Source organism: Ziziphus jujuba, chromosome 1 (genome assembly GCF_031755915.1).
Source record: "Ziziphus jujuba cultivar Dongzao chromosome 1, ASM3175591v1".
In the NCBI taxonomy this organism is placed as follows: domain Eukaryota; kingdom Viridiplantae; phylum Streptophyta; class Magnoliopsida; order Rosales; family Rhamnaceae; genus Ziziphus; species Ziziphus jujuba.
Window position 1 is genome coordinate 5,248,419 of NC_083379.1, and position 16,732 is coordinate 5,265,150.

The window sequence follows — 16,732 nt, forward strand, 5'->3', positions numbered from 1 at the left end:
CTACCGGTTTTATTTTATTCTGCTTCATGGCTTTTCAAAGCAGAAGAAAAAAAAAAAAAAAACACATTGAAGGGCTCTATGTGACTGATCATCATTGCTGTCAAAAGTAGAAAAGTTAATTAAAAGTTACATGTGAATCTACAGGAGTTTGGACGATTAAATTCGTTTTTCTTATTCTTTGATTGAATCTACATAAATGGACTTGAGAGAATTGTAAACTAGAAGAACACAACTAGAATTGTAAGCTTGTTGGAATTGTTCAGAAGCATTATCACTTTTCCGGGATACTGTTCATGCAACAACTTTGTCAAACATAAAATTGATAGTAATTCTTTATAGATTCATATAATTGAAATCAAATTTCAATAGGAAAATTCCATATATGCATTTTTTTAAAAAAAAAAATTTACTTTACTCAAACAAGCTTTGAATTTAATTATACCATTTGGTCTCTTACACCTTGTCAAATTCATATAATATTAATAAAAGGGCAGGAGAAGAATCGAAACCAAAACCCAAAATTTTCAATTCCATAGAGAGAATACAACAGAACAACCTAGAATGCTTCATGTCGGATCATTATACTGTCAGTAAATTCCCAGATCAGACAAACAGAGAGAGATAGAGATAGAAATAAGCAGCTAGCTAGCTTAAGTAAGCTAGTTTGAGACAATTTCTGCAAGGTTGAGTTCGTAATTAAGAAGTTAGAGAGCCTAGCTAGCTGGTTTTCTGCACCCTTCTTGAAGCAGAGCCTAATTAATTAGTTGTTTATCTAACAGTGCAGGCCACCGCATAAGCCCAGTACTTGAGGTGCTCTTTCATGGCCATATTATCGTGAAAAGGAGGCATCTTATAATTATACTTGCAAAATTCAGCTGATCCAAAACTCCCATTGCAATACCCACCTCCACAATTTCCGTCCAACATCCATACCTGCTTGCCATCAGAACACAAATCAAGCTCTCCCAGAATCTTTCTCCTCTGTTTCATGGTCTTCTTGCATCTCTTCCTCCTCTTCTTCCTTGTCTCTTCCTTTGGAGCTGCCGTCCACTTCCAGTACTTTGAAGATTCCACTACCATATCTTCTTCCATGTTTATGATTGGATTCCACATTTCCAGTTCTATCTCGGCGGCAGCAGCAGCAGCAAGGTCTCCACATTTGGAGCACCTTGGAGATTCGTGATGAGTATGGTTGTCTTGAATCTGAAGCAGCATCTGTGAAATGGGTTTTGATGGTTCTTGAAGAACAGCTTCTTTAATGGGCTCTGTAGGTGGAGTTTCATTAGCTGGGAAACTCAGAAACTGAGTAGCAGCAGTTGGTGATGATGATGATGAAAGAACATTGGAGAAGAACCAGAGAGAGTCTAAGCTCTCTATGACCCATGAACCATCATCATCCATGAGGACCACGAGAAAAAAGGAAACACCCAAGAAACCCACACCAAAAACCAAACCTTTTTTAATCTTAGAAATGAAGTGAAATAATAAAACACAGAGAGGAGGAGGAGGAGGAGGGAGCCCTTGTATTTTGGCACATTCTCATTTGGACGGACTCTCTCTGCTGTGTTGAGACCTGAGAGAGTAAGCGGAGGCATGATTAAGAGTATGCGTTATTCTTGCCCCTGATTTATGAAATTACACAACTACCCCTCATGCCACACGTTTTCTGATGAGCTTGTGGTTTGTGAGGGTAATTTTGATCACATGGTAAAACCGGTGGGCCGTAGAAGCTAGACAGTGGGCTCAGGGCTGGTTCTGCCTAAGTAGTTTCACGCCATAGAGCAAGCAGTGGCTGTAGTAAATAGTAAATTACAAATTCTTGGTCAGTAACGCGGTAATCACCAATCAGTTACGGCCATTGGTTGTTACTATCCACGCGCGAGGCCCGAAGGTGAGCATGGAAATCTTGGCTTTGAACACTGTGGATCTGTTGCTGTTGACAGCGCGTATTACTGTTGGTCGAGAATCACCCAACGGTCGAGTGACAGCGTGGAAAAGTGAAAAATCTTTTCGTTTCAATTGCTTTTTGCCGAAATTGCACTTGTCTCCTCTCTTGCTTTTCTCAATGTTATACAACTCCCTACTGTATTTTTCTTTAAAATTCAAATGCACTTCTACGGAACTTTATAGTTGCATTTTATTATCTCTGTTTTGGAAAAGAGAAATTGTATATTGCATTCTATTCCATTATTATTTTTTAAATTTTTATTTATTATTATTATTATTTTTTTATAAAAGAAGATTTTATTTTACTGCATGGGAATGGATTTTTTTTTCAATTTTTTTTTTTTATCTATGTCCTTTTTATCTAACCAAAATAAGTAACAAAGAGTAGAATATATAAGTATTTTCAATAACTATATGAATTGTTAAAAATTTTTTACTACGTTCAAAAAATAAACAGTTATTGAAACTATTCTTCTTTTTATGAAAAATAAAAACAATAGATGAACATATCGTTAATGAATTTAAATTCAAACAGAATCATTGAAAATTTATTTTTGGATTAGATATTAATTAAGAAAATATTCATAAACAATAAACTCTTTCAATTTCTGCTCAAATAGATAGCAATATAGATTTCTATAGGAGATGCTTTAAATAAATAATAAATAAAAAAATACGTTTAATTAATATATACAAAAAACATTTAAGTAACTTTAACTATCAAATAAGAGAAAATGTACGATTTTATAAATGAAATTTTATAAAAAAAAATATGGATGTAATTATGTAAACATAAAAGTACCTAATTGTAATATAAAAAAATCTTAAATATGTACAATGTAATTAACCCATATTTAAGGTCAACTAGTGTCTATCTCAAAACTAACCACATCTCTTATTTATGAAGTTTGTGTTTTTCTAGACGTTTCTAGTATGGCTATAGACCTTTCTATTGATTTGAGCTTTGTGAAGGAGAAATTATGCAGTGGTATATATCAAATTGCAACATCAAATAATAGTCAGATCCAATTAAGAAAACGTGGCATGATTAATAGAAAACTTAGGAGTTAAGACCGGACATAGCAACCAATATTCATGGGTTCCTGTACGATCAAACTTAATTAAACCAAAACAGCTGGCTAGGGTTCAATTTGATATTCATGTATTAACAATGATAAGATGTATAATACAATTATACAAGAACAGACACAGACTTTTTCAATTTTTTTTTTTTAATAAGAAACCAATAGATAACACAGAAATTTCATTTATCCCGAAACTCAGATATTCCTAAAACTAAATGTATATGTAACCAAATTACAATTTAGTTATTTACATATTTTATTTTTGATTGTGCTTGCATGCATGTTTCTGATCTTGGTTTTAGTTAGAGAATTCTCTCTCTTTTAGTGCAATTGAATCAAAAGCTAACAATTGGATAGCTGAAAATAATCATTCGGATTCTGGAACTATAAGGTCGTTATTGGTCCCGTTCTATTATACCGGCAATAAGGTTTATCAAAAAACAATATTTATAAATTGGTATTAGTGCTGATTCAGCTGGTATCCAGTAATTAATTAAGTTTGGCACGTGACAAGCACTTTGTAGGGAAAATTTTCCGTGACGTTGGCCCTAGTCCTGTGCTGGTCAATTTGGGTTTGCAGGTTTCGAATTTTCCGTGACATGGTTGTTCTCAATTGGTCTAATTGGGCTTGTTGTGGTTTTCGATGGCATTATACGAGGAAGGGATATTTACAAGAAAACAGAGTCCTTGAAAGTTGGAACTTCTATTATTTTTATTATTATTATTATTACTTTTATGGTAAGAAGTTGGAACTAGATAATAACATAAAAAAAGAAAATTAAAAAAACCAAAGAAAAAAACACCAAACCACTCTTCAAAGTTCATACTAGTGCATCAAGGAAATTTCGATGGTTTTTACTTTTCTCTAGGCAAGAATTTCATTAATCAAAGTTGAACTTAGGCTTTTTTGGCTTCTTTTCTCCCCTGTTTCCTTATCATTCTAGAATGCTCAAGAAGCCTCACCAAATCATCAAAAGATGATGAAAAACTTTTCTAACTTCTTTTTACATCAACAAGTTTCTTCAACTTGGAAAAACCAGAAAATTAGCAAACTAAACAATGAGATTTGATCATGGACCTATAATTTATGAATATTCTAAATTGATAAAAAAAAAAAAAATGAAAAGCGAATCGCTTAAAGCAGAAACTTTCTCATCTAACAGTAGAAGCAACAGTATGAGCCCACCACCTTAGATTATCTTTCATGTCAATTTCATTTCTCAAAGCAGGAATTCTCCAATTCATCAATGGGTTCCCTTTCTTTCTCTTGTCCCATAAATCCCATGCTTCAGAAAGGTAAGGCCTTGAAATTGCAGACTCATCAACAGCCTCTTCTTCTTTCCCATCCGTCTTCTTCCCCAATCTTTGCAGACCGGGAATTATAGAAGCCAAGCTTGATTCCCTGTCTTCTTCTGAGAATACAAAACCCAGATCCATAAAACCTTTTAGCTCTTGAAATTCGAGGTCGGACAAGCTCTTGCTTTCACCGCTTTTCTTTCTTCGATTTGTGGACTTCTTCTTTGGCATATGCTCTGCAACATAGCTCTGTTTTGGGCTTTCAAACTCTGTGATTTCCTTACCTGAGAGGATGGTTCGTAGCTCCGGCGGGAGGAGGACCGTGTCTGGTGAGAGAGATCCGGAGAGAAAGCTTGTTTTTGAGTTTAATTGGTCGCTCATTGACCTAGTATGGTGGGATGGAATGCGTAAAATCTCCAACTTTGGTGCTCCTTCTTGGTCTTTCTTATCTGGGTCTAGTTTAAAACTCGATGTACTTGTTGAAGATGATTGTTTCTTGAACATTCCGTGCTCAAACCAGCAAAAATCATAAAGCTTCATGAATTCCTCTGCGTCCATGAATGGCGGCTTTCACAAAACTTTGTGTTTGTGTAGGAATTTTCTGCCCCAAAAGGCTTAATATATAGAAACAAACTACTTCACAAAATTGCCCTTGGTGTTATCAGATATTACGGAAAAAAATTCAACTAGTTGTTACACGTTTTCCATTCCGCTCTTTCTTAAATAATTCAGTTTGCTTTTATTTAGCGGGTCGGCTTGTTTGTTTTTCCTGGTAAATAAATAAATAAAAGAAAATTAAAAGTGATTGGAACGTGTTGGGGATAATGAGGTGGCTTTAAGAAGTGGGAAAGCCAAAACCATTGCGTGAGGTGGAACATGCTTCACTGCGCACTATGTATACATATGGAGGTTAGTAGATGAATCCAGATGGTGATCTCGTCTATTGGTCCTGTTGGTGCTCATGGGAACCATGATTATGCATATTAATTGTGCTATGTATGTCACATCCCCATCATCTTGAATCCGGGCACCAAACAATAATGTATCAATGACAATACCAATAATGCTTTTCTTGCTTCTTCATTACACTATCTACCCCATGTACTCGCCCAAATCATTGCCGTAGGCTTCAATTCATGACCTGAAGCCTTTTTTACATTGATTTTGACATTCATGCCCATCCAAACCCCGCATGTCGGATTTATTATGTGATTGGTAAGCTTTTTACTTTTTCTTTTTTTTTTCATCGCAAAAAATGGAATATCATTCCAATTCTAATTGTGCGATATAGCGGCTCTAATTAGATTATGTAATTTTATTGAGAGTTATGCCTTGTAACCTTTCTTCCATTTGTTATATTAGCAACAGAATTAGACAAATAAAATAATAACTTACAGCATTTACGACGTTAATGTATGTCTAATATAAAATAGAAACAATATGTAAAATCCATTTTATTGATCTATACAAAGTATTCAATTACATAATTAAGATAACTCTAAAAGCAACATGTAATGATTTTAGAGCACCATCACTTCTTCTTTTAATTTCACGTGATTAGACAGCATTCAATTTTAAATTCTTTAAATTGTTCTAAAAGCAATATTCCTTGTTGCTTTGATAGATACATTACTCTTATTTATTTTATTCATAAATATTTATTTGTCCAACAAAATATATTGGGATTTTGTGCTACCTAAACCTTGTTGACCTTCCAACTTATTTTGTTGGATTTTTTTTTCGTTTTTCACACATATGCCACAAAATAAGAAAAGATCACGGTTAATTCTCTACAAGTTATTTTTGGAAACAGAAGACTGATTCTCTAAAAGTAATCATAAGATATTGGACTCTTTCAAAGGTAGGCTTAGAGAAATATATATAAGTATTAGAAGAAGAAGTTTATAAGGAAAAATTATAAGTCTTTAATCCGTGTTTACGTATTGAATTTCAATTTAAAAAAAAAAAAAACAAAACAAATTAGAGTTGGTCTCCGGTCTTGAGTAATAATATAATATTTATTTGTTTTGTATATAAAATTATTAGGGGGCATTGTAGTAAATGACCAAATGGTGAAAAGGAGTTTTCTGACAAGGGAGTCAACACTGCAGCGTTAAACTAGATAACATTCAATTCACACGTGCACTTTTTGGTCACGAATGCCACTCGTTAGGCTTGTCACCTTACAGCCACTTCTTGGGCGACAAGTGGGATGCTTAAACTTTTAAGTCTCTGATTGTGGGCCCAATTATTGAGGAGAGTCTGAGAATGGGCCCTGTTTGACTTTTAATATCTCTTAATGGGCCAGGCTTGACTAGTACTCATTAAATTAAATATATCAGGGGGCCAATGACTTCCCCTGTAAATTTTCTGTGATTATGAATGAATGTGTTAAATAGTATTTGATTATATTTAATTTAATTTTAATTTTTTAAATATTAAATTTCCATATGGAAAAGTAAAACATTGATTAATGACTGATATATATATATATATAAGGGGCTTAATGAGGATATTCATCAGTAAAAATAAATATTATTTTTTAAAATTCTATATTATTTTTTCAAAATAGCGTGAAGTGCGAATATTATAATTTAATCATTAAAAAATGATAATAATAAATCCACAATAAATAATTACTCTGACAATTTTCTTTTGCCGAATTTATTATAATAAATTCACATATTATTATCATAAAAATATGTGTGAATACGACGGTGTATCCAATGCAAGTGGGGCGTAAAGTTAGAAAGTAAACGTTGAATAATGAAAAAGAATTGTTAGGTCTTAACTAATTTCTACTTTCCATATTCATAAGAAAAATAATGTTCACATTTTTCATTAAATTAGTAACATTTTTAAACCCTAAATTTGCACACAGTACAAAGTGGTAATAGCTTGTCCATTTAAAAAACATGGTAATAATGTATTAAACTGGTAATTAAGTAAGATTAAGAGCTTTGAAGGAATATATCTGTGCAAATGCTTCAGTCTTTAATCTATAAAGCCTGGTCGTATGCAATTAATGTAATCATTACATGTGGACTAACCCCTCCAAAAGTTATTTGCCTGATCCTGCTTTGGAGATTTAGTCATGCAAACTTTATTCTCCGGCGGCTTGATATAATAAATGTATATATACATACATATAGATATGGTTGTATTGGACGCACTTATAATTGAACTTAATTCCCAAATGAAAATGGTTTAGAAAACTCAGAATCAAGGATATATTTATATCATCATAAAATAGTGTCTCCAAATCAAGATTGAAACTAACGCAATCGATCGGTAGCTTGGTACTGATTTTGGTAGCAAAAGACTGAATGTGTTAAAGCTTAATGTTGGACATAGAAAAAATATATATATATATAAAGGAATTAAGGCCAAAAAAAAAAAAAAAAAAAAAAAAAACAGAAGAAGAAGAAAGAAGAAAACAAAAGAAGAAGGTAATTAAGATAAAAATAATCGTCTATACATGTATATGTTGTATTGTATATATGTGTGCATTCAGTGAATCATGTTGTTAGAGTTGGATTACCTTTGGTTATGGCTGCGCCTGACACACAGAGCCGCTGTAGATGTACTTGTACAGAAGAATTGCCGGGCAAATCTTGTTTGGCAGCGAGCTTAGTTTACTTTTTTTAGTTTTTTTGGCCTTAATTATTAGCAATATAGCTTACTGCCAAAGAAGTACTTAATTTTCATTAGTTTTATTATTAGCATCCATACAGAAATCTACATATGATTTTGCCATGCAAAAAGGGATATTCTAAGCACATTTTCTGCTACTCGTTTAAGTGGCAAAAACAGGAAGTGGTCTTTAAGCTTTCAGTGCGCCCTGCCTTCTATGTATAGTCTGTCATAGCATGTGTATGCAAGGATTTCTTTCCTGTTACTAAGATTGCTTAATTATTTCTTAACGATCATCAAATTCATTTTAGCAAGTATTTACTAATTTTTTCATTATGCGCCTAGCTTATATAATTTAATTTCTTACTTTCAGCTAGCTGCACATATAATTTTGTGCCGGACTCTTTCTAATGTATATAGCTTTTACATAATGTTTCAAATCCAAAATCTCATGATATTGGTGTGAGAAGTATATAACAAGAAGAACCTCACCAAACAATAATATATGATGTTAAAGTAATAAAATATTAAGTATAACTTGCTCAAGTAATAAAAATTTTCTAGCTACCCAAATTCATATTAGTGTACTAAATTAATAATTACGCTAAAGCATAAAACAATAACTGTTTATAAAATCCTTCAGGGCCTAACAAATATATAAGTTAATAATTGATTAAATACAAAACTGAAATAGTATATAAAAATTCAAAATAATGGTTAAGGGCCTTTTTAGTAACCAACATTTTGTTTTGCTGCAATATATATATATATATATGTATATACAATTTTATTTTATTTTTTTACTTAATTGTGGGATTAGTAAAGATGCAATTGCTTGTCTATTTATGGTGTTGGCATTCAACTGTTGTAACTCAAGGGACTCCACAAGGATTAAGAGATATTAAGCTCGAAAAATAGTATATATCTCAAAGGAAAAGACCTTCAGTGATGGAAATATCGTGAAATATATATGTATATATATATATATATATATATATGTACATATAAATACAATTTTTTAAATTTTTTTTACTTAATTTTCAGATTAATAAAGATGCAATTGCTTGTCGATTTCTGGTGTTGGCAATCAACTGTTGTAACTCGAGGGACTCCACAAGGATTAAGAGATATCAAACTGAAAAAAGTAGTATATATCTCAAAGGAAGAGACATTAGCTGATGAAAATATCGTGAACATATGAAATGTGCTCTACTTTTTACCAACCGACTCTAATTAATCTAACACCATAAAGATTAAAGAATGAAGCATAAGCTTGCCAGGAATAAAGAAGTATTCTAAGAAAGTGACTTGCTGTGGGGTCTCAAACCACGAAGAATATTTTAAAAAGACATTTGCATTGTTGAATGCATACACAGTCAAACAGAGACATAAACCCTGTTTTTCTGAGTCCGATTAATTAATTTTAATAAACTTATTTTAATTTTTATCAGTCAACGGCTCTAGTCCCTTTCTAAGAGATTTTGAGCAATCAAAAGCTCCCTTTTTATTATTATTATTATTATTATTATTATTATAATGATAATAATAATTGCATTCTATAACATAATTAAATTGGGATAGTGACAGAATGCTATATTGAATATGTTTTATAAAATAAATCTGATCAAAGTTTCAAATTATGTAAATTGATGAAAGAGGTTGACAAATGCAGTAGTGAGTGGTAAAATGGAGTAGGAATAGGGGACCAGAAAAGCATGAATGAGATGGAGAACCAGAACTAGAGGAATTGGAGTGGCATATCCTAGTTGGGGGTTTTCAATAGGCATATCCAAATTCAGGTGCGAATCATGTGGTATAAAAAGGGGCTACAGTGATGATTGAATAAGGCATAGGCAGGCATGCATGGAAATGAGATGGGCATCAATTTGAGTTTTCCAAGCTGGTGGAGGAAATTACAGAGTGATCCTCCTTTGGCAGAGAGAAATGTTCATGTTCACTTTTACATTCATAACATTTCTCTGCTCTGCCAAAGGAGAATTGCCCTGCCATTCTCTCACACCATATCATCATCTATATATCTACCTGATCTGTACATATATATTGTATGTATATTCCGAGGAACAAAGTTAAAAATTTGTCTGTTTTCCCTTTTCCTTATCTAATGATACTTGTTTGGATGATTGCTATTTGGCAGGTAAATATTGGCGATGGAATCCGATGGAGAATACTTAATATACAGTTGATATATGTATATACGGAAATGTTTTCTGCAAGTAGAAGAAGCCTCAACGAGTTTCATGTTTCATTGAAGACTAATCTTTGAAATTAAGTCTTGAGTTTCTCTGCTAAAATTGTTGCTTTTCCAGCAAGTATGAGCACTCCCATGGTAAACTGTTTATGTAAACGAATGAGGATCTTCTCTATATTTAAGCTCTATATAAGATTTGAGGATCCATATATAACTCATATGGTGAATTGAATATTAATTTTGCAGACCAGAAGGTTGGATTAGGCTATTTATATTGTAATTTATAAGGCTTATCATTGCAGACGAGAAGGATGGACTATGCCCTATATATTGTAATTTGTAAGGCTTTTGAGCTTTAGCAAAAGAAGAAAAAGGAAGAAATTGTTCTTTTTTTTTGTTTTTTGTTTTTTTTCCTAATTTTCAACAATTTCCCTTCTTCCAAAGTGTTTCAGAAGGCAATATCAACTAAACTAACTTTAGCTGACCGAAATTATAAGAAGCTTTGGTTATTACTCTTATTTCATAAATCCTGTTTTTACCCTTTTATTACAATTTTAGCAAAATAAATGGCACTAATAAATCAAAACCAAAATTATCTCAAACGAGATGTTTTACTGAATGCAGGCATGCACTTTCATTATATGGGTATACTACAAACATAAATAAGTAGCATTTGGTATGCTAATGATAAGGTTGTACGATTCTTCAACAAAGTTAATCTCCGTTTATCAATTTGACAAGGTTACGGTACTGTTCGAGCAGTATCTATGAAAAAAAGAAAAAGAAAAAAATCACCAGAGAGTTTTGTATAATCAACATAACATTCATTCATTGAATTAATGAACTTTTTGTAAACGTATCTTAATTATACATAATTACTACTATTCGATCTTCTTTATCCAATCGATCAAAACTTTCAAGAAACATTTTTGCATGGCTAATTACTTGCATCCTTTGTGGGATTTAATTCTACTAATTATAAGAAAATAAAAGAAACAAAAGAAAACCAAATCCTTGCACATTTTACATAAAATAATGTATCTTTCTTCTTCTTCTTCTTTTCATTTTTTTTTTTTCAATGTGGTTAAAGCCACTGTTTTTCTTAGGTCCGAGTTTGGAATCCTTTCATCCCCAATACCCATTTATTTATTTTTTTTCTTTTTGCATTATATGTTTATTCTTCTTAGTAATTTGTTTTACACAATCGCAGACGATGAGAACTCGAATTCCATAAGTATTTAAGTTTATATCTAGTTGTTGGTCGTGAACAAACATAGATTAATCATAATTCAATTTTTTTTTTTTTTTTTTTACGCAACTACAAACAAAAACTGAACCTAATTGAATATTAATAGTAAAAGATAATCCAAACAGCCTAATTTGGATTGCACTGGTAAGATTCCTCGGTTTAATTATGTTTTTGTCCACCCTTATATAGCTGCAATTAAATCAGCCATGTATATATAATACAATAATTAATGGTATAAGCAAAAATTTATATACAAGCGGATCATATCTCATTTATATTAATTTTTCAACCAATAAAAATAAAACATGACATATGGCCACATAATTTTTTTTTTGTTTTTTTTGGATAATGAAACTTGCCATATCACTAGATAAAAAAAAAAAAAAAAAAACAAGTGTTTGTAGTAGTCCATTTATGGTGCGGACGGTACTTATGCGGACCACAGTATTGGTGACGATTTTTCATAGTTTTAGTCCTCATGCGGACAGTTCTCACCATAGAATTTCTGATGTTTGTAGCACTGCCTATATATAATAAAAAGGTTTATTTAATTATGTCTTTCAACCGATTTGAACTTGATTAAGAATTATAATTGTTTTTTAAAGACAGATTAGATTGACAATAGATTTTTTTTTTCTTTTTCTTTTCTTTCTTTCTTTCTTTCTTTCTTCTTTTTTTTTTTTTTTTTTGGGATAAAGATCGACAATAGTTTAGTAAAAGTTTAATTATCATGATTTTTTTTTTTTTTTTGTTTATTTTCCCTTTTGTGTGAATACGGTCTTTAAAGGAATTGGAAGAAAAAAGCGACTTCTACATGCAGAAAAAAGGGAGAAGAATTTCATTGCTTAGATTGCTTTAATTGCTTTTTATAAGAATTTACATATTTTGATAAAATTGCTGTAAAAGCGCATGCTTCACCTGTGTTGGATTGACAAGCTCCGATGACTTCTAATTTCTATCTCCTTCTATCCATGGTGTTTGCAGGCGGCATTCTAACGAACCTGATGGAAATCTCGATGTTCTTGAATCTTTAATTCACACAACGGGGTAAATTAATTGCTTTATATATTTACATATTTTGATAAAATTTGACCAGATCTTAAATAATCAGTTTAATTAATAATTTTTTTCTTAATCAGGTAACCCATTTGGAATCAATGGGTCATCTGCCTCCCAAACAAGCTGTGAAATAATGGCTGCTATTAAAATATTGTAATCGATCCTTTCAATATTACCAAAGCAAAGATGAAGGAGGTCAGGTTCATCATCTTGTGTTTTTATTTTTATTTTTATTTTATTTACATAAATATATAAAAAATATATGCATATATTTGAATATTCCTTTCTTACATGGACCAAGTTGCTTACCAGCAACTTCTACTTTCTTTTCATCCATTGTTTACCTGCAGCAGTTTATTCTCCCTGATACTGTGTAGATGTTTTTTTTCCGTCTCTATTGGAAACCGAACTTAGACAAGAAAAAATATATATATGTATAATGATGCTATATTAAATGATGTGTCATTCATTTTGACTATTAAATCAAATAGTTATTAAATGACGAATAAAAAATCAAGCATACATAATTACTTAAAAAAAACCATTAGAGAATCTTGGTCCTATAAATAATATTACATATCAACATTTTGCTTATCCATGTAGAGACATCAAATTTATCCAAATTTTATGGCTTGACAAATTAATATAGTGTAATTACAAGTGAAGAAGTGTACTCGGATTTAACAATGTAATACAAGTTGTTTGAAATTGTATAATTAATTTTAGAATTATTGTAATTTTACAGGTAACGTACTTTTACACTACTTTTAGATCATGCGTTTAATTACATGTTGATATATTAGAAGAAACGAATGTGGAGCATGTGAGACAGAAATAATAGATTCCGTGCCATATATATTATTCCTAGACATTGTTGAAAGTGAAAATATAAGTAAGTATTGCAGAAACTAAACTGAGAAAACATTACCTGCACCTAGTAGTAATACATAAGTACGTAGTAGTACTTGGTAGGTAGAGCATATCACAGAAATATGAAGTATATATTGCAGAAATTGTTAGTTTCTGGCAATATATAAATAAATATAGAGAGGGTGAATTGCGGGGCAAATCTCCTTTGGCAGTGGGCACAATCGCTCTTCACTCTTCAGCTTGTGCTTTGTTCGATAAAATTTAAACCAAACAATGCACGTGATTATTGATGAACGTTCGGCCACCTGCCAAAGGAGAACTTGCCCAGTAATGCATCCCCAATACTTGCTCAAATACAGTTATTCAAAACTACTTTATATGGTTGGTTTTATGGATGAATGCTTTCTAGTCCTCGTCTTTTATTTATAGGAGATGAGAAAAATCTGCCATTTTCTCTACGAACTGGATATTCTTTGCACATATGCTTTTTACGGAATGGCCAAGAAAAATATGTGGTCAACTACTGTTGCAACTTTCAAAATAAACATTGTTCAAGGATACTGATAAAGGTCCAAGTTCAATCCTCCTAGCTCCAATGTCACTTTTTTTTTTTTTTTTTTTTTTTGAAAAAGCCACATACACATAAAGCCGTACCATTGACAAATGAAGTGGATACATTAAAAAAGTTACAACTCACAAGAAAAAATCTGTCAAGAAAAAGTTATATATGAATTGGTTTTCAATATATATATTGATGTTAGAAGTATATTTTAATTGGACCCAATTACAAAAACACCACTCAAAAAATTAATGGAAAGGTTCTTTATGCTGTTTTTGAAAATATTCTTTAGAAATAGTCTTCCGCAAGCTTCTCGAGAGGAGGCAAGTCATTTCAGACCATGTTTCCCTTTGTTAATCTAGATTAATTAGTATATAAATTGATACTATTTTCAATGCATTTTGTGCATAAGTCATTCACCCAATAGATAAATCTTCCATTTACTTAGTTAATTTATAAACCATAATAGTGATTTATAATAACGCAAAGAAAAACTTATGAAAAGGAATATATATATAAATTGTAAATAAAAGAGATGAACAACGCATGGCCAAATTCAGAAGTTACATGAAAATGTTGAGGAGCCTTTTGGATTTCAAAGCAGAGCAGCTAGGGTGTGATGAGATGATTTTGGACCACAATGAGATGATTGAGAAAGGGAACCTAGACAGGAATTTGACACCGGATATGCTACTACTTCTTCAGCATATGCGAATTAAACCCTTTCTCTGGTCTTATATTCATTTCATTTTCCTTTTTTGCTGTTGTGCATGAGAGCCAATTTTTTTTTGTTTTTTGGAAAAGCATAATATATGTTATGGCTTCTCATTTATTCGCCATGTGTCAGAACTCTTGAGAGAGATCTAGATGTTGCCAAATTGTGTTTATTTATAATTCCAAATAAAAGGGTAGCTAGTAATTATAAATAGGTGGTCCTTGCATAATTTTGTTTTGACAAAAAGGCGATCCGATATTTCATATATTAATGATATTTGATGAAAATGCTTTTAATCTTTCCGATCGAGTAAGCATATCAATCTGTAACAGGTGGTTAGCCTTTGCCTGAAGATTATGACAAAGACAACTTTAAGAAGATATTGCATGAAACATAGTGGAAACAGCTCAACAAGTGAGGACCTACTCTTTGTTTCCTTCCTATATTAAATGTATCCCACTTTTTCATAAAATTTCTATTCTTTTGGCCCATGGGGTACTGGAAGGACATTACTGATCATTTTAGATTGTTCTCTTTATCATTTCATAATCCAAAACCATGCTGTAAAGAAACCTTGCTTGATGGATATCTACCATCCACATTCATCAACATATCAATACCATGAATTAAAAGCGCCTTAGATATTTCTGTATTACTATGCAGTATGATTTTCCAAAAGAAATATCACATATTCTCAACACCTAATTTACTTTTTTTATGTTCAATATGATTAATGATGATATATAAGCTGGCTATGACGATATTGATGAACATAATATTATTTAGTCATTGAGATAATTAATTGTTGTGGTTAACGAACAAACAGATCTCCAGAATATATCCCTTTATGTATTTCGTATATATACGTGGAAAAAACATAGTGGAAACAAAAACTGAATGGAAGGAGGGGGACCATGATAGCAATAACAGCAAGGAAGAAGAAGGTGAATAGGAATGATACCAGCATATGCCAGATCATAACATTGGAATATCCATATGTAATGTGCGAATCCCGCTGAATAAAAAGGGGCAGTTGTACCTCCCTGCTAGCTAGATGTTTGAAGGTAGCTAGTGATGAATAACAGTGCAATTCTCCTTTGGCAGAAAAACAGAATGATATCTAGCCCTTCATTTATATGTTTCCGCCAAAGGAGAATTGCCCTGCAATTCAACTTCACTACGTGTATATACATATATATATTATCATAATTTGTTCCGTGGGACCAGCACTAATTAATTAGTATATATTTATATATCCACTCATACGTTCGTTTAGATATATATGTATACATATATATATTAAACTATATTTTACTCGTCGATTTCTGGGTTAATTGTTTTTATTCTTTGTTTTTTGGTTACAGCTGGTCGATATATATATATCGAGAGGATCGGTAACAGTACTTGGTCATAATAATTGCAGGAAGGTTTTTGAAGCTTTAGACGAATTAGACTGTTTATAATCATGCATAGGAATCTTTTGTTTGTAGCATAAGCAACTTTCTCTGCTTAATTGTAAATATATGGTCACATAATGTGGTATTTACTTTGTTATAGCTTTCACAAGTTTTTTGCATGTCGAGATATATGTTTAAAGCATTGACATCTTTTCGCAAAAGAAATAAGAATCAGACTTCTATTATCTCGTGGTGATGGATTAAACTCAGTTCGCTTTGCCACTAGATCGTTCAGTTAGATTGGAAATTAGGAACCATGTTGTTCAAGTTATTAAGTTAAAAACAGAGAAATTATATAAGCATTGTCTCATTCAGACTTTGAATACTTTCAAGTGGATAACTTGTTTGGGATTCAATTTTCTATCTAAGCAAGGCAACCAATATATATGCCAACATCTTGTAGCCGATCAAGTTACCTGTAAGGGTCCTCGGATCTCAAGTTTGAGTGTTGGCACCAAATGTATATATATATATATATATATATATATAATCTTGTCAGAAGTCGTTTAGCTTTTAAACATGTGTATAAAAGTGTTAAATCATCATAATCTGGGGGGAAGAATCGTCATCATATTGCTTAAACTTTTCTATTATAGGTGTGTGTGTGTGTGTGTGTGTGTGTGTGTGTGTGTGTGTAGAATCATCATCATTAA

The 16,732-nt window shown here is 31.8% G+C and overlaps 2 protein-coding genes across 2 annotated transcripts; both read right to left on the minus strand.

Annotated features, from left to right (window-relative positions):
- Positions 1–505: 505 nt before the first annotated feature.
- On the minus strand, positions 506–1,577 carry LOC132803066 (uncharacterized). The gene has a single exon (XM_060815270.1). It carries the CDS (start codon positions 1,399–1,401, stop codon positions 769–771), a length of 633 nt encoding a protein of 210 aa, XP_060671253.1. The 5' UTR covers positions 1,402–1,577; the 3' UTR covers positions 506–768.
- A 2,285-nt stretch (positions 1,578–3,862) lies between these two features.
- On the minus strand, positions 3,863–4,949 carry LOC107412095 (uncharacterized). The gene has a single exon (XM_016019803.4). The coding sequence runs from the start codon at positions 4,884–4,886 to the stop codon at positions 4,185–4,187; it is 702 nt and encodes a 233-aa protein (XP_015875289.3). The 5' UTR covers positions 4,887–4,949; the 3' UTR covers positions 3,863–4,184.
- Positions 4,950–16,732: the final 11,783 nt, after the last annotated feature.

What these genes read in the sequence shown, in the direction of transcription:
- LOC132803066 (XM_060815270.1), bottom strand. Translation starts at nt 1,401, where the DNA reads ATGGATGATGATGGTTCATGGGTCATAGAGAGCTTAGACTCTCTCTGG.
- LOC107412095 (XM_016019803.4), bottom strand. Translation starts at nt 4,886, where the DNA reads ATGGACGCAGAGGAATTCATGAAGCTTTATGATTTTTGCTGGTTTGAG.